General features: G+C 40.5%; 1 protein-coding gene across 5 annotated transcripts in view; it reads right to left on the minus strand.

Annotated features, from left to right (window-relative positions):
• The window catches only part of PHF6 (PHD finger protein 6), a 75,954-nt gene that overhangs the window by 32,145 nt on the left and 25,331 nt on the right, over positions 1 to 18,478 (minus strand). For 4 of the 5 annotated variants that reach the window (XM_066249195.1, XM_066249190.1, XM_066249193.1 and 1 more), the window contains exons 6-7: positions 2,222 to 2,391; positions 1,918 to 2,061 (exon numbers count right to left, since the gene is read on the minus strand). In XM_066249195.1, the coding sequence (XP_066105292.1) occupies positions 1,918 to 2,061; positions 2,222 to 2,391 (314 nt within the window). The remainder of the gene's footprint in view (positions 1 to 1,917; positions 2,062 to 2,221; positions 2,392 to 18,478) is intronic. The other variant, XM_066249194.1, reaches the window with a different exon arrangement.

The raw sequence follows: 18,478 nt of genomic DNA on the forward strand, positions 1-18,478 counted from the left end.
CAAGGCCATGCTGTCATCTCAACTACTTTACATTTGCACAAAGTTTTAAATAACAGTTTCAACTGGCACTTTTCATCCATAGATGCAGGTATTACCTGCAGATTTCTGTCACCCAAACGGGACATGTTTAGCATGGCTTAGGGATATATTTATATATTGGAAAAAGCCCCCCAGGTAAATCTAATTGGCATCTCTGATTAAGAACCTCAGGGATATATACACACACATGTAGTTTTCTTTTTTTTTTAATTTTTATTTATTGACTTTGAGAGAGAGATATCAATTTGTTGTTTCACTTGCTTATACATTCTTTGGTTGACTTTTTAAATTTTTTTTTACTTTTATTAATTTTTTTAGAGAAGAGAGAGAATGAGTAAGAGTGAGAGAGAGAGAGAGAGAGAGAGAGAGAAGGGGGGAGGAGCTGGAAGCATCAACTCCCATATGTGCCTTGACCAGGCAAGCCCAGGGTTTTGAACCGGCGACCTCAGCATTTCCAGGTCGACACTTTATCCACTGTGCCACCGCAGGTCAGGCACACATGTAGTTTTCTCGTAATTTTATTTATTGATTTTAGTGGGAGGGGAGGGAAGAGGAGCAAGAAGCATCAACTTGTAATATGTAGTCACTTCCAGTATGTGCCTTGACCAGGCAACCCCGGGAATTCAAACCAGTAAGCTCAGCGCTCCAGGTGAATGCTTTATCCACTGTACCACCACAGGTCAGGCAATAATATATATATATTTTAAAACTCAATCATAAATGGAATGAGTAATTCAATACAATCTAATTAAAAAATATTTATGACCTGACTAGGCAGTGGCGCAGTGGATAGAACGTAGGCCTGGAAGGCTGAGGATCCAGATTCGAAACCCTGAGGTCACTGGCTTGAGTGAGGGATCACAGACATGACCCCATGGTCACTGGCTTGAACCCAAGGTCGCTGGCTTAAGCAAGAGGTCCTGACTCAGCTGGAGCCCTCGCCCTGGTCAAGGCACATATGAGAAAGCAGTGAATGAACAACTAAAGTGCCACAACAAGTTGATGCTTCTCATTTCTCTCTCCTGTCTTTCTGTCCCTGTCTGTCTGTCTGTCTGTCTCTGTCTAAAAGTACATACATCTATATAATATATAATATATATGATACATACATCTATATAATATATATTTGTATATAATATATATGTCAGACCTATATCTAAGGATTATATATATATATATATATATATATATATATATATATCAGACCTATATATAAGGATGCAAAGATAAGATACAGTTCTTTCCCTGGCTGGTTGGCTCAGTGGTAGAGCGTTGGCCTGGCGTGTGGGAGTCCCTGGTTCGATTCCCGGCCAGGGCATACAGGAGAAGCGCCCATCTGCTTCTCCATTCCTCCTCCTCTCCTTCCTCTCTGTCTCTCTCTTCCCCTCCTACAGCCAAGGCTCCATTGGAGCAAAGTTGATCCGGGTGCTGAGGATGGCTCTGTGGCCTCTGCCTCAGGTGCTAGAATGGCTCTGGTCACAACAGAGCGACGCCCCAGATGGGCAAAGCATCGCCCCCTGGTGGGTGTGCCGGGTGGATCCTGGTCAGACGCATGCGGAAGTCTGTCTATCTGCCTTTCCGTTTCCAACTTCAGGAAAAAAATAAAATAAAATAAAATAAATAAAAATAATAAAGATACAGTTCTTATCTTTATTAATATCACCCAAATAAATTCAATTAAAAACATTAATTAAAAATAAAAATAAACAAGGCTGTATTTTGAAAAATGGAAAGTGTATGAAGGTTTGGGATTATAGGATATACTATTATAACTGCAAAGCACTAACGCTGGGGGCAGGGAAGCGCCATATTTGGTTACTAGCTAAACGCTCTGCAAAAAACTTGGGTTCAAAAGCACATCAAATGAACCACGCTTACCATACACTTATAATGTGCAGCTGCCTTCTTGGCATTAAATATATGCAGTTTTCCCCTTGCTTCATTTTCTTCCTCCCCAACATGACAAAATCCACACTTAGGCCTGGTGTCACTAGGGCTGCTCCTGTGTGGAGATCTATCTCTCTGCAAACGTAAAAGAGAAAAAAACTTTAAAAACATCTATGAAAATATGCTATTAGTACCTTAAGTTTAGCCAATATTTCAAATGATGGATTTTATATTTAAACACAGTTTAAATGAAGTATTTGCAGTGCAACAAAAAGAATACATTGTTTCTACTTACATAGGAACTACTTTCCATCTCATCTGTGCCATGGGAAGATGTGGACCTGGTATCTTCCGACAGCCCTTTAAAATTAGTTTTCCGTGGCCTTCCTTTGCGACTTTTCTTTTTGCTTTTAGGTGACGAGGGCTCCAGTTCATGTTCATTAAAACTTTCTTCTAAATCAGCTGCTTAAAAATGAACAAAAGATTTACATGGATCAGTCTTACGCAAGCATTAGTTCATGGGTCTTTAGACCATACGTTTCGCCTTACTTAGAATTAAATTGCCTTTAGAAAAGGAGAAATGGTCTCTGGTATGTTCAGTATAGCAACCTAACATTAAATATAAGTGCAAAAAATTTTTAAAAATGCTTTTATTATTATCATTAAAAATTATTTCCATTGAATTTATAATTCTATAAAAATGAGTTTAGGAATCTTGACTGTGCAAGTAATTCCGTAAACATTTCTAACCTCCAATAAGTTAATTTTTACAATTAGCTCTTGTATTCTTTTTACCATAGGTTTCAGAGTTTTAGCTCACACTGTTGGTGAAATCAGAACACTTATCTAGAAAATAAACTTAGAACAGTTCGGAAAACCAAATGAAAGTAAAGTGTGTGTGTGTGTGTGTGTGTGTGTATATATATATATATATATATATATATATATATATATATCTGTGCTAATATAGTAGCCACTAGAAACATGAGGCTTTGAAAAATGTAAGCCATGTATTAATTGAGTAAAATTAAACGTTCAGTTTCTCAGTCAAGCTGACCACATTTTCAGTGCTTATTAGTCATACATGTGGCAAGATGTGTCTCTATGGGCATCACAGACATAGAATGTTTCTGTCACAGAGAAGTCTACTGGACACCACTGCTCTAGACAGATGGCTCTGTAAACTATAATGAAAATCAAATGAGCAAACTCAATAGGGAAGTCATCTACAAATGTGCTAAATGATCAAGTGATTAAACAACTATTAAGTATAAGAGCAATTTCTAACATAAGCAATAGAAAAGCGACATTGCAGGTTAGCAGCACATACTTTAAAGGATTAAACAAAATGTATGTAGAAATTTTATAACTGCTATTCCCAGCAATTTGAAAAGAATTTCTACCATTAATGAAAGATGTTTCATTTAGTTATTCACTACAAATATTTTACACATTGAAGGCCTACTGTATATAAGATAATGAATTTAGTGCTCAAAAAGTATAAGAACCAAGTGTCCACTTGACTTAGGGTCAAACTATAGAGTTTTAGGTACAGTTATAATGCCTCCTTTACTTCTTGTACCATAAGTTATTGATAATAATTCCAGGAACTAATTTCTCTGTGAGAAAGCATATCAAGCCTGACCAGGCGGTGGCGCAGTGGATACAGCGTTGGACTGGGACACAGAGGACCCAGGTTCGAGACTCCGAGGTCATAGGCTTGAGTGCAGGCTCATCTGGTTTGAGCAAAGCTCACCAGCTTGAGCCCAATATGGCTGGCTCAAGCAAGGGGTTACTCGGTCTGCTGTAGCTCCCTGTTTAAGGCACATATGAGAAAGCAATCAGTGAACAATTAAGGTGCCCCAATGAAGAATTGATGCTTCTCATCTCTCTCCCTTCTTGTTTGTCTGTCCTTCTTTCTGTCTCTGTCACACACGAAAAAAACATATCAACTCCTATGCTGATCTTTCCTAATAAATACTTTAAAGTTTTTTTTTAATAGAAACACATTCATTATAAGAAAATGATAATTCAATTAGTATACTGTACTCAAATATATCAACTTCAGGGCCTGAGAAACTTAGGCTGTTTGTAAAATAGTTCATAAAAATTGGTATTGATGCAATTTCATATAACTATTGTAGGTTCTGAGGGAGGAAACACGAGGAAGGGTAAAAGTTAGTGGAAACTGTCTCACAGGCCGTGAGACAAATTCATGTGCGTGAATCTCCTTGTGAAGACACACAGGCACATTACTTAATATCGTCTCATCTTAATTCTACAGAAAATTTCATATCACAACACACTACCAACTTTAAACATTCAAATTGACAATTCTTAACACAGAGAATATCTTTAAAGCTGTTGGAAATTACTTACACTTCCCAAAAACTAAAATTCTCAAAATGAAAAATCATAAATGTTTCAATCATTCTGATAAATATATGTGATATACATAATATTTTTATTTACAGTGAAGACAATAACTAACACTATAACAACACTATATTATTAAACATCTATAAAGAAATAACTGATTCATTATCAGGTCAATATGATTAGTATTCCATGTGGCATACTTGTCTTTTCTAAATATGGACTCATTCAGTAAAAAATTTTAAAGGACCTTATAATAGCAATAGCAAAAAAAAAAAAATCACAGAAAAATTGATAGATTTAACTATATTAAACTTTCGAAGTTCTAAATGTAAATTAAAGTGATAAAATTACAAGGCAACTGGCCTGACCTGTGGTGGCACAGTGGATAAAGCGTCGACCTGGAAATGCTGAGGTCACCAGTTCGAAACCCTGGGCTTGCCTGGTCAAGGCACATATGGGAGTTGATGCTTCCAGCTCCTCCCCCCTTCTCTCTCTGTCTCTCTCTCTCTCTCTCTCTCTCCCCCTTTCTGTCTCTCTCCTCTCTAAAAATGAATAAATAAAAATAAAAAAAATTACAAGGCAACTGAAAAAAGACCTGCTGTACCTATGACAAAGGGTTGGCATCCTTATGAAATCAACTCATAAAGATTAAGATTCCAATAGAAAATGGATCAAATGATTCACAGGCTGTAAGTAAACATGCTTTTAGAAAGTTTGACTTCTCTAGACTCAAAGAAGTACAAATCAAGTGGTAATCTACACTAAACCCAACAAAAATGTGTTAAAAATAAAACATTCAGAAGTCCCATAAAAAATGTTCAGATACACCACCCCTCTGGATGAACAGGATCAACATTGGAATATCAGTTCTCACTAACCTAATTTAAAGAAACTCTAGTAAAATAGAACTTAAAACTGGATTCCACGGTTTTTTGGAAGAGTAAAAGTACAATACAAAAGAATATCTTTTAAAAAATCAAAATACACTATAAAGCAACAGCAGTTAAAACACTGACACAGGAATAAATATATATAACACATATCTATGTATCCACAGAAGAGAAAGCCAGATTGGAAACTAGACCATAAACATACAGGGATGCAGAGCACAACAACGGTGGCATTCAGACAGGACAGCACAGCTGGCTATCCATTTTGAAAAAGTTGAGATTCATTCCTCATACCATATTAAAAATTTGAGATGGATTTAAACATCTATCACAAACTATCAATGCAACAGAAGAAAATGAAGGAGCATATTTTTTATAATCTTGAGGCTGGGACACCTCAGAAGCCATAAATGAAAATATTGAGAGATCTGACTGAACTTGTGTGTGGAACAAGCACCATAAACAAAATGAAAAGACAAATGATAAATTGGAAAATCATGTGCTTTTAGTGACAGAGGATTAATATCTATGTTGCAGATAATACTAAAGATCAACTTTAAAAAGACAAACTTAAAGAGAAAAATTGCAAGGAATAGAAACTGACAATTCACAGAAGAAATATAAATGATTAAAAAACAACAAGAGCCTGACCAGGCGGTGGTGCAGTGGATAAAGCGTTGGACTGGGACGCAGAGGACCCAGGTTTGAGACCCCGAGGTCACCAGCTCGAGCATGGGCTCATCTGTTTTGAGCAAAGCTCACCAGCTTGAGCTGGCTTGAGCAAGGGGTCACTTGCTCTGCTGTAGTCCACCGGTCAAGGCACATATGAGAAAGCAATCAGTGAACAACTAAGGTGACACAACGAAGAATTGATGCTTATCTCTCTCTCTTCCTTTCTTGTCTGTCCCTATCCGTCCCTCTCTGTCTTTCTGTCACACACTCACACTCACAACTGGAAGAAGCCCAACATTACTAGTGATAAAAGAAATGGAGATTAAATAAGATAACCAGATAGGCCAAGAAGTAAAGACTGATAAAATGGAGCACGGGCCTGACCAGGCGGTGGCGCAGTGGATAGAGTGTCGGACTGGGATGCGGAAGGACCCAGGTTCGAGACCATGGGGTTGCTAGCTTGAGCGCAGCCTCATCTGGCTTGAGCAAAAAGCTCACCAGCTTGGACCCAAGGTCGCTGGCTCGAGCAAGGGGTTACTCGGTCTGCTGAAGGCCCGCAGTAAAGGCACATATGAGAAAGCAATCAATGAACAACTAAGGTGTTGCAACGTGCAACGAAAAACTAATGATTGATGCTTCTCATCTCTCTCCATTCCTGTCTGTCTGTCCCTGTCTATCTCTCTGTCTCTGTAAAAAATAAAATAAAAAAAATAAAAAAAAGGAGCACGGGTGTGGGGAACTGAACACTCTCCATTTGTGGGAGTATAAAGTCAGTACTGTGCATCCAACAGCACTTCCTCCCACTGTCAGACACACAGACCCTTTCCCCTTTCACCTGACACCCCCACTTCCAGGATTCTGTCCTATAAGATCACTTGTGTAATTACATTAGCACACATGTACAAGGAAGATCAATACGGTTTTACATGTGTTTTAGAAAAAATAGGTATAACTGACTTTTATCAATAGAGATATCCTTCAATAAAGTATGGCTTTATTTATTTTAGGGGACATAACTTAAAAAGAATGAGGTCTATCTGTACGCATTGACAGGAAAGGATGTTTGTGATATATGACAGAATGAAAAAAACAAATTGCATAACATTAGTATATATATTATAACAATCTACCTTTTAAAGTATGCAGATATATATATGTATGTATGTAAGATTATGAGTATGCACAAAAGGCTTTAGGAAGATATACATCAAGCTATTATTACTATTTACTCCTAGAGAATGTGATTTTAGAGTGAACAGTGTTTTTTAAATTATTCTAATTTTACTAGTACTATTGTTCTATTTGAATTTTTTTAAAACAATGGGCATTGTATTACCTTTGTAATGAAAAGAATTTCTAATACCCAACGTGGTGAAAGGAAGGGGTAAAGTCATGCACTGCTGACAGGAATATAATGTGGCACAATCTTTCCAGAAAGAAGTGTGGCAACCTTAGAAAGACTGAACTGCCAAGAAAGCAGTCACTGAGCAACGAAGGTTCCACAACAAAGAACTGATGCTTCGCGTCTCCCTCTGTCCCTTCCTGTCTGTCCCTGTTTGTCTCTCTCTTAAAAAAACTGAACTGCTTGACCTGTGGTTGCACAGTGGGTCAAGAGTTGACCTGGAACACTGAGGTCACAGGTTCAAAACCCTAGGGTTGCCTGCACAAGGCACATACGGGAAGCAACTATGAGTTGATACTTCCCGCTCTTCCCCCCTTCTCTCTCTCTCTCTGTCTCTCTGTCTCTCTCTGTCTCTCTCTCTAAAAAATAAATAAATAAATATATTTTTAAAAAATTGAACTGTTTGAGCCAGTGATTTTACTTTTGGGAACTTATCCTAAAAAATAATTGAAAAAGCCTGACCAGGCAGTGACACAATGAATACAGCGTCAGCCCAGGATGCTGATGACTGAGGCTTGGAACCCTGAGGTCACCAGCTTCAGTAAGGGCTTGTCTGGATTGGCTGAGGGCTCCCCAGCTTGAGCACAAGATCACCGGCTTGAGCGTGGGATCACAGACATGAGCCCAAGGTCGCTGGCTTGAGCAAGGAATCACTTGGTCTGCTGTAGCCCCCTGGTCAAGGCACATATGAGAAAGTAATCAATGAACAACTATGGAGCCGCAAGAAAGAATTGATGCTTCTCATCTCTCTCCCTTCCTGCCTGTCTGTCCCTATCTGTCCTAATACTACTATTAGTACTACTACTACTAATAATAATTGAAAATGTAAATACAAAGCTAGCCACAGAATCTTTGTTTAATGTTTTCATGGTTACTTACTGGTTTTCTTTTCCCAATTTAAAATTGTAAAAATATTTTAACATTTTTATTTGAAAGAGAGGAAGGAGGGGGAGAGGGAGGGGAGAGAGTAGGAGCGAGACAGAGAGAGAGAGAGAGAAAGCAAGAGAGAAAGAGAGAGAGAGAGAGAGAGAGAGAGAGAGAGAAGCATCAATTCACTGTTCCACTTAGTTGTGTCCTTATTGACTGTTTCTCATATGTGGCCTGACTGGGGCTCAGGCAGTCGCCTTCAGGGTTGAGCCCTAACCAGGGCTCAAACCAGCAATCCTGGGGTTGAAGCTGTGATTCGGCACTCTGGGATGAAGCTCTAGCCACCGTACCAAGACCAGGGCTGCCTTAACGTTTTCTTTAATTATAAAAGATCTGTATAAAAACAGTCAACACTCTTCCTTTCCACCTCTAATCCCACCTGCTCTGCAGCCGCAGCTGATATCCTAGGGTTCTAGCTTCCCTTCCTTCTCACAGGCTGCCCCCTTCCTTCTTAAGGCCACCACTACTCACTGCTTCTTTTCTCAACCTCAAGGGTTGACAGCCTGATTCTGAATCCTGTTTGCCATTGACTGTGTCTTCTTTTTTAAAGTTTTTCATTTTTGTATTAATTTTAATTTATTATGTTCACATGGATTCAAGCATCCCACTCAATATAACACCTTCACCCCCAACGCCGTGTTCCCTGGACTGTGTGTCTTTAAAGCTAAGACCCACCTCAGAATGTTCCTGAATTAAATTAGTTCATGTAAAGTACTTAACCCAGAACAGTGCCTGGCTGTTGTGTACCATAAATGGCAAAAAGCCTTTGTAGATTCAAGGCTTAGCAAAAGGCTAAGTTCTTCCCCCTTCACCTCCATGTTGGCTATGATGCTGAGTATTTGAACCCACTTCACTTGCTTCCTTAACTTGCTGGAAGCAATTTACATGGCCTTCCTCTGACTCTTTGTTTGTTCAGATGTTGGCTGATTTCGCTTATGCATGGTAGGGGGATTCCTGTTTACGCCTTGGGAGAGTTCCTGTTTTAGCCTGGATGTGTAACTTTGTAACAAGGACTTTCTTGATTTGCATATGGCTATATAATAAAGCAAACTGGGATTATGGGGCACTCGGATATTGCCATCAGCATTTGAAGAGTCCTCCCAGTCCCATTTTTCCTTAATAAGTGTGTTTCCTTAATTCCACACCGTTATTAGGAGCCGCGCTGTTCCACAGCACCTGGCACAAAGGATGCTCTCAGTAAATGTCAGCTGCCATTTTCTCTGCGTGTGCAAATGTGGTTTTAAAAGGATGTACAAGGAAATGGCATTCTAAGCACAGTGTTCTAGATCTTGCCCTCTCCCACATCATCTATGAATTGGAAATACTCAAGAATGAGCTAGCATTGGAGTTCTTTGAGTTGTGACTACACAAGACACGGTATGCGGTGTATATGCTTTATCTCATTTGAGCCTTACAACAGCCCCAGGAGGTTGTATCAATCACCATCCCCATCCCCCATTTCACAGTAAGAAAAGTAAGTTCAGAAAGGTTAAAGAACTTTGACCATAGTCACACAGCTAAGTAATGGCGAGCTGGGACAAATATTTATCGGTGAGTTACTACATGCTTTTAAAGTGTTAATACCCATTGTCACTGAAATACATATTTGAAGTCAGAAAAGAAGGTGTACATGTTTTATGTATGCACAGAATTGCTTTAGCAGGATACAAAAGAATCTGATAGAAGTGGCTGCTCTCAGCAAACAAATCGGTAAACAGATGCAAGGACAAGGATGGGAGGAAGCTCCCTTACAGTGCATTCTCTTCAACTGCTGATTTTTGTACAATATCCATATACCTATTTAAACAAATGATCACAATAAAACTTAAAACCTTATGCTTGCATTCACAGCTGCAAATTCTGAAACCCCAGGCTGAGACGGTACATGAGAAAACAAGGCTGTCCTCCATCGGTGCCAGACCAAGAGCTCACAACATTGGTGAGCATGGCCCCCAGATGTCTGTCACTGTAGAATGACCATGTTACCCTTCTGATTGCCCCCAGGAGGCATAGGAGTGACCAATCTACCAGGAAACCAGCTCTCCTTCTCCTATTACAAAGTCCTGTCTGTCCCTTTACCAATTCATTTCTCCTTCCTAGTCAGTGTTTTGCTCATCTTCTACCTCACTGGTTTAAGGTACATTTCCCTCCCCATCCTAAATTCTCACATTAGGTCAGAGTGTGCAGTAGAAAGAACCCCTGGACAGAATGCCTGAAGACTGCCACTTGCTAGGTCTGAACTTGGTAAAGTTCTTAACATTCTTGGTATATCAAATGGCAATATGATTAACACCTTCCTGAAAAGGCTGCCTTAAGACAATGTTGTGAAAAATGCTTTGTAAACTATAAAATTCTATTCAATTGTTAGTTATTACTCTTGTCATAGAGTAGACTGTAAGCTCTTTGTCCACAGACTACATTTCTAAATTCCTCAATGTGCTCACACCCACCAGGCACTCAATAAATCTTTGTTGGAATTTTTTTTAAGAAAAAGAGAGCCTGCCTGACCAGGCAGTGGCGCAATGGATAGAGCGTCAGACTGGGATGCGGAGGACCCAGGTTCGAGACCCCGAGGTCGCTGGCTTGAGTGCGGGATCATAGACATGATCCCATGGTCTCTGGCTTGAGCAAGAGGTCACTGGCTCGGCTGGAGCCACCCAGTCAAGGTACATTTGAGAAAGTATTTAATGAGTTAATGAACAATTAAAGTGCAGCAACTATGAGTTGATGTCTCTCATCTCTCTCCCTTTCTGTCTCTCTCGCTAAAAGCAAAAGAGAGAGAGAGAGAGAGAGAGAGAGAGAGAGAGAGAGAGAGAAACAAGGCCAATAGTTAAGGCTGGGGAAACAATCACCACCTATTTTGAGTCTTTATTGCTGCTACTAAAGGAAGGCTGTCGGTCACTTGTCCCGCCTTCTCCAGTGGAAACATTATGTGCATTTGCTCTGCATGCTCTGTGTCACTAGTAAACTCTGCATTCTGCTTTTTCAGTAAAGTTATCAGATAAATTGTTACATTTATGCATATGCATATATATGCATATATAAATACACGGCACAGATCAAAACATATTATTTTTAATTAAGTATGCCGAAGTGAAATATGACATCTGGTATTTAATTCAAAATAATCCAGATGGAGGAAGTGGGCGGGGAGCACAGATGAGACAAGAGCAGCAGCGAGCTGCTAACCGCACAGGCTGGGTGATAGCCTCTGTTGCAAACACACTCACTCTTGCAGGTTTGAAACTTGTTATAATGCAAGGTTGTGAGGTGTGCTAAATCAAAGAGGAGGAGGGTAAATAATGCCTAGCACAGCACTTGGCACACGGGGAGTCAATAAATCTAGAGAATCAATGAAAGAACAGGGAGTCAGATATAGTAAAAAGCACACTATGAATACACTACTAAAGTTTTCCAAGTTAAATCACAAAGACAATTTAAATCCTATTACCTTCCAAGGAAGAGCACATGAAAAGATGAGTGGCAATAAAGGTGGGTGGAGTTTTCAAGGAGTGACAGTATGATGATGGTGATGATATGGAACACAGTACTTACTGAGTGCTCACTAGATGCCCGGGACGTTGCTCAGAGCTTGACGCACAGTTATTTCATTTAATCCTTACAATAATACTATTTGGTGGGGTTTTTTAATTTCCATTTTATAGATGCAGTTATCTGTGGCTCCAAGGGTCACTAAATAATGTGTGCAAGATCATGTAACTAGGAAGCGGCAAAGCTAAGATGAAAATACAGATCTGATTTCAAAGCCCATGTTCATTCAGTTTACAAAACTGCCTTTCCGGTTCTTAATAAATTTTAATCAATGCTACCAAACTCAAATGCTTTTTAAAGACTTTGACACCATATTAAAATCTCCCCCAAACTTCAAATTAATAAAAGTAATGAAGATTCAAAGTTGTAGTATATTCTAGAGAAACTAGAGAAGGAAAAACCTAAGGAAATATTAAAGCAGGCAAAGACTTTGAAGCTACACAAATAACATACTTTCAATGTACTTCTAATATTAATATAACCATGGTGACCTGTTTTCCAGAAACAAACTGAGTTATATGACTTGACAAGCAATCTTCACTATAAAGATTCTGGTCTGTTAGGGCAGTGGTCCCCAACCCCCAGGCCATGGACCAGTACCGGTCTGTGGGCCATTTGGTACCGGTCCGCAGAGAAAGAATAAATAACTTAAATTATTTCCGTTTTATTTATATTTAAGTCTGAATGATGTTTTATTTTTTAAAAACGACCAGATTCCCTCTGTTACATCTGTCTAAGACTCACTCTTGACGTTTGTCTCGGTCACGTGATACATTTAGCCGTCCCACCCTAAAGGCCGGTCCATGAAAATATTTTCTGATATTAAACTGGTCTGTAGCCCAAAAAAGGTTGGGACCACTGGGTTAGGGCATCCAACCAGGTCTCTGAAAATCAAGGCCAGAATCTCCAAGTTTAGGCAGAAAAGATTACTTTATACTTTTTCAGAACACTTGGGACTTTATGGTCACTGTAATCATGGCACTAATCACTATAATATCTTTTTAGGTCATTTCAGCCTTATAAAAAATTGTAAAAATCTTCCTATATGCCCTTTACCCAAATGTGAATATCTTACCACATTTGCTTTATCATTCATTCTTTCTAAATACTCACATACTTTTTCTAAGTTTTAAGAATTAAGATGCAAATGTGATGCTCCTTTATCTCTCTTAAATACTTCATCTGTCACCACTGTATTTTAATCAGTTGGTCATATCTGTCACTAAACTGTGCTTCCCTACTGCCCAAACGCTAAAACATCATTTTATTTATTCACATTGATCTACTAACAATGAGTGCAGGAGAGCCTTCAGCACAAGGAAGCATCACCCCAAATCAGTGACATGTTGAATACCTTGCTCAGATTCAAGCTGAAGAAAATAAAGTGGTTATAAACATTTCTTGAGCACCCATCCCATGTAAAACATTCTATATTAAGTAATTTAAGATAAACAATAAACTACGTTTGGCTTTTTATCATTTGAAGAACCTAAACTGAGCTGAGGTTACATTTGTGATCAAAATCTACACATCATTGCTGTGAACAACTAACATTCAGCTTCTACGCTAGATACTTTTTATCTGTGGGGCAGCTGTGTGAGGCTTGCTGCGGGCTACCAGCTGTAAGCACTTTGCTGGATTGGTGTGTGGGTGTGTAGCAGCATCACATGTGTATGGCCTATATAAGGCTACCACTGGGAGGGACCATTTTGCTGTTTGTTTGCCTGAGAGGCGGTTTCCCCTGCCTGTGTGCTTGCCTGCCCTTGTGAGACTATTAAATGAAACAGCCCAATGCTTTTCAGCTCCACAGTTTTTCTACCGTCTGCCTGAATCCAATGTGAACTTGCCTGGCCTTGGCCACCAGCATTACGCTATCTCATCACATTACTTTGCTCCATACAAATTATTAATACAAAGAAATCCCTTATCCCCTTAATGAAAATTGTTTTTAAAAGAACCACTGTTCAGCCCTGACAGGTTGGCTCAGCGATAGAGCGTCGGCCTGGCATGTGCAAGTTCTGGGTTCAATTCCCCGCTGGAGCACATAGGAGAGGCGCCCATCTGCTTCTTTTTTTTTTTTTTTTGTATTTCTCTGAAGCTGGAAACAGGGAGAGACAGTCAGACAGACTCCCGCATGCACCCAACGGGGATCCACCCGGCACACCCACCAGGGGGCAACACTCTGCCCACCAGGGGGCGATGCTCTGCCCCTCCGGGGCATCGCTCTGTTGCGACCAGAGCCACTCCAGCGCCTGGGGCAGAGGCCAAGGAGCCATCCCCAGCGCCCGGGGCCATCCTTGCTCCAATGGAGCCTCACTGCGGGAGGGGAAGAGAGAGACAGAGAGGAAGGAGAGGGGGAGGGGTGGAGAAGCAGATGGGCGCTTCTCCTGTGTGCCCTGGCCGGGAATTGAACCCGGGACCTCTGCACGCCAGGCCGACGCTCTACCACTGAGCCAACCGGCCAGAGCCCATCTGCTTTTTCATCCTCCCCCCTCTTTTTCCTCTCTATCTCTCTTCCCCTCCCACAGCCAAGGCTCCATTGGAGCAAAGTTGGCCCAGGCACTGAAGAGGGCTGCATGGCTTCTGCCTCAGGCCCCAGATGGGCAGAGCATCGCCCCCTGGTGGGCATGCTGGGTGGATCCCGGTAGGGTGCATGCAGGAGTCTGTTTCCCTGCTTCTCACTTCAGAAAAATATTTTTTAAAATTAAAATAAAAAAATAAAAGAACTACTAATTCACATGTCATTACAGTTCCTAGTGGAAACTTAAATGCTTAGTAATGACAAGCTGTAACATTAAAGCACTTCTGCCTGACCTGTGGTGGCACAGTGGATAAAGCGTCAACCTGGAAATACTGAGGTTGCCGGTTCAAAACCCTGGGCTTGCCTGGTCAAGGCACATATGGGAGTTGATGCTTCCTGCTCCTCCCTCCCCTTCTCTATAATAAATAAATAAAATCTTAAAAAAAATAAAAAAAAATAAAGCACTTCTACAAAAGATACTAGCATCAGTTACAAGCTAGAGCTATTTGTTATTACCAATGTTTGCCATTTTTGAAATATTGTTCTGAAAAAGGTAAAAAAATACCTATTATCTAAATACACAGGCCAACAAAGGAAAAATCCATAAGCTCTAGTATTTAATTCTGGCTATTCCTGTCCATTTTTAATGTCTAAGTTTCCATTAAGAATAGGAGGTGCCTGACTGGGCGGTAGTGCAGTGGACAGAGTGTTGGACTCAGACGCGGAAGGACCCAGGTTTAAGACCTCGTGGTCGCCAGCTTGAGCGTGGGCTCATCTGATTTGAGCAAAGCTCGCCAGCTTGAGCCCAAGGTCACTGACTCAAGCAAGGGGTCACTCAGTCTGCTGTAGCCCCCAAGTCAAGGCACATATGAGAAAGCAATCAGTGAACAACTAAGGTGTTGCAACAAAGAATTGATGCTTCTCATCTCTCTCCCTTCCTGTCTGTCTGTCCTATCTATCCCTCTCTCTGACTCTCTGTCTCTGTTACTAAATAATAAAAAAAAGAATAGGAAGGCACTATGACCACTTTAAAGGGCTCAGTAACCCCATGTGGCTAGTGGCTACCATACTGGAAAATGCAAATGCAGAATATTTCCATAGCCAAAGGAAGTTCTATCAGATACCCCTGTCAGGCCATTAGTTCTCTATCCCTTTATAAAAACCCCTGCTGCACCTCTGAGATCCTTGTCATTCAGCTAAGCCAGTGGTCGGCTCGCAAGCCACATGTGGCTCTTTGGTCAGCTTAGGAGTACCCTGATTAAGTTAATAACAATGTACCTACCTATATAGTTTAAGTTTAAAAAACCTGGCTCTCAACAGAAATCTCAATCGTTGTACTGTTGATATTTGGCTCTGTTGACTAATGAGTTTGCCGACCACTGAGCAAACCCACGGATTCTCAAACTTCAATGTAAATACAAACCACCTAGGATCATGTTAAAATGGCAATTCCTATTTAGTAGGTCAGAAGTGAAGCTTGAGATTAGGCATGTCTAACAAACCCCCAGATGATGCCAATTCTGCTGGTCCACAGGGCATGCTATCCTTCTTCTCCTTGTTGCTAACAATTACCATCTCCCAATCATCTACCTACACAGTTAGACGTTCCTTAGCACACACCTCACAGCCCTTTTCTCTCTCCTGACCCCTGCCACCACCTGGTGATTTCCACTGTACACACAGACGACCCAAACAACCCCTGGCCAGTCAGTTCCTTGACCTTCAATAATGCCCATCAAGTACCCAATCCCTAGTCATACCTTATAATCCCTTCAAACAGCTCTACCTCTGAAATAACTACTTCACACTTTGGAACCACAAATGACTGCTTTCCCAAGTACTTTCATTTTCATTGCTCTTTATCAAGACCTCCAGAATATAATTCCTTCACATTTTTCTTCTCTTCCTGCCTTCACATCCCGATCTTAGGTTTCTCTCTAGCATATATCCTAAGTTCCTTTACCTCTTTACTTCTTTGTGAAGCCCATCTGGCAAAAATCTCAATTCTGAATTAATCAACTAGCCATTTTCTCTACGCTATGCTCAGGATCCTGAATTGCTGGAGGAAAGTCACACAATCTGACGATATCACTACATAAATTCATGGTTACCAACCTCAAATTGGCCTCGACAGTCTAGAAACCTTATATTTCTCTAGGCAAAGTTCCTCTCCCGGTCTTCACAACTGTTCTTTCAAACCTTCTCCTCTTTCAATCTACTTCTAACCCTCACGCCTCTCCCCACATTCTCCCTCAGATCAGATAGGAGTCACCTATTCTCTTCCTTATCTCCTATTACAGTGGATATATCCTCCAATTTGTTTTTTTTTAATTAAGTGAGAGGCAGGGAGGCAGAGTGAGACTCCAGTATGCTCCCCAACCCCAACAAGCCCCCTACCCAGGCAGTGCTCTGCCCATCTGGGACCGCTGTGCTGTTGCTCAACAACTGAGCCATTTTAGTGCCTGAGGCAGAGGCCATGGAGCCATCCTCAGTGCCCAGGGCCAACATGCTCAAACCATTGAGCCATGTCTGTGGGAGATGAAGAGAAAGGAGAGGAAGAGAGAGAAAAAGAGAGAAGGGGGAAGGGTAGAGATGCACATGGTCACTTCTCCTGTGTTCCCTGACCAGGATTCAAACTCAGGACTTCCACACGCCCTACCAACACTGTACTGCTGAACCAACTAGCCAGGGCAAAATCTCCTTCTATTACAGGCCAATCGTTATGCTTGTGCCATGAATCCTCCTTCTTCTACCTTCAATCTCTTCTTGCCTATAGGATCGTTTACTTGTGTAAGTCTTTATATATCCACTAACCACCCCCTTCCAAAAAAGGCCAACTAAATGAAAGAAGCCAATCTGAAAAGACTATCTACTGTATGATTCTAACTACTGACATTCTGGAAAAGTGAAAAACTATAGAGACAATAGAAAGATTCTTAAATTTAATATTTTAAAATACAGTTCATGTTATGTCAAACTAATATGACAGACTGAACTATATAGTATTTATCATTTTCAGTATTAGCAAAGTAGGTATTGAGCCACAAATGGCAAATGATAAAGAAAATACCACAAGTATAAATCTCTTTGCTATACAGATGAGTACAGTACAATTTTCAAACAAAGACCCTTAAATACAATCCTAGAAACCCCCGTCGTAAATTATAATCAGAAAATAGAACCGTGATGGCGAACCTTTTTATAAAAACCGCCCACTTTTGCAGTGCTGGTCAACCTGGTTCTTCCCGCCCACTAGTGGGCATTCCAGCTTTCATGGTGGGTGGTAGCAGAGCAACCAAATGGTGCCGCAATTGGCCCACCATGAAAGCTAGAACGCCCACTAGTGGGCGAGAAGGACCAGGTTGACCAGCACTGCAAAAGTGGGCAGTTTTTATAAAAAGGTTTGCCATCACAGAAATGGAACATGCTTCTCATTAGAACAATGAAATAATTGGAAGTTGTTTCTGACAATTATCAAATAAACTCAATAACAAATAAGCTCAAGTGAGATAAACGTTATAAAAGTCAAAATCCAATAAATATGAATTCTGTAATACTTTTCAATTATAAAATTGTGCTTCAAGTTCTACAATATAAGCATAAACACACTACATATATTATCACTAATACAAGGGGGCCCAATGTGCTCCAAAAGCATACACAGAACTCAAAATTCAAATCAATTGTATCACAAATTTGAATTGTAGCTACCCTGCCAGTTATATTAAAATAAGTTATCTTTAAAAGTATGAATTTAGCCTGACCAGGCGGTGGCTCAGTGGATAGAGCGTCGGACTGGGATGCCGAGGACCCAGGTTTGAGACCCTGAGGTCGCCAGCTTGAGCGCGGGCTCATCTGGTTTGAGCAAAAAAGCTCACCAGCTTGGGCCCAAGGTCACTGGCTCGAGCAAGGGGTCACTCGGTCAGCTGTGGCCCCACAGTCAAGGCACATGTGAGAAAGCAATCAATGAACAACTAAGGTGTCACAACGAAAAACTGATGATTGATGCTTCTCATCTCTCTCTGTTCCTGTCTGTCTGTCCCTGTCTATCCCTCTCTCTGACTCTATAAAAAAAGAATGCATAAATAAGTTGGCATTTCTCTCTTTCTCTCTCTCTCTCCCCCTCCCTTAAAAAATCAATAAATAATAAAATTTTTAAAGTATGAATTTAGATCTTTCTCATTAAGAAGGTTCTTAAAGCAAAAAGGT

The sequence above is a fragment of the Saccopteryx bilineata genome, chromosome X (genome assembly GCF_036850765.1).
Source record: "Saccopteryx bilineata isolate mSacBil1 chromosome X, mSacBil1_pri_phased_curated, whole genome shotgun sequence".
Taxonomy (NCBI): domain Eukaryota; kingdom Metazoa; phylum Chordata; class Mammalia; order Chiroptera; family Emballonuridae; genus Saccopteryx; species Saccopteryx bilineata.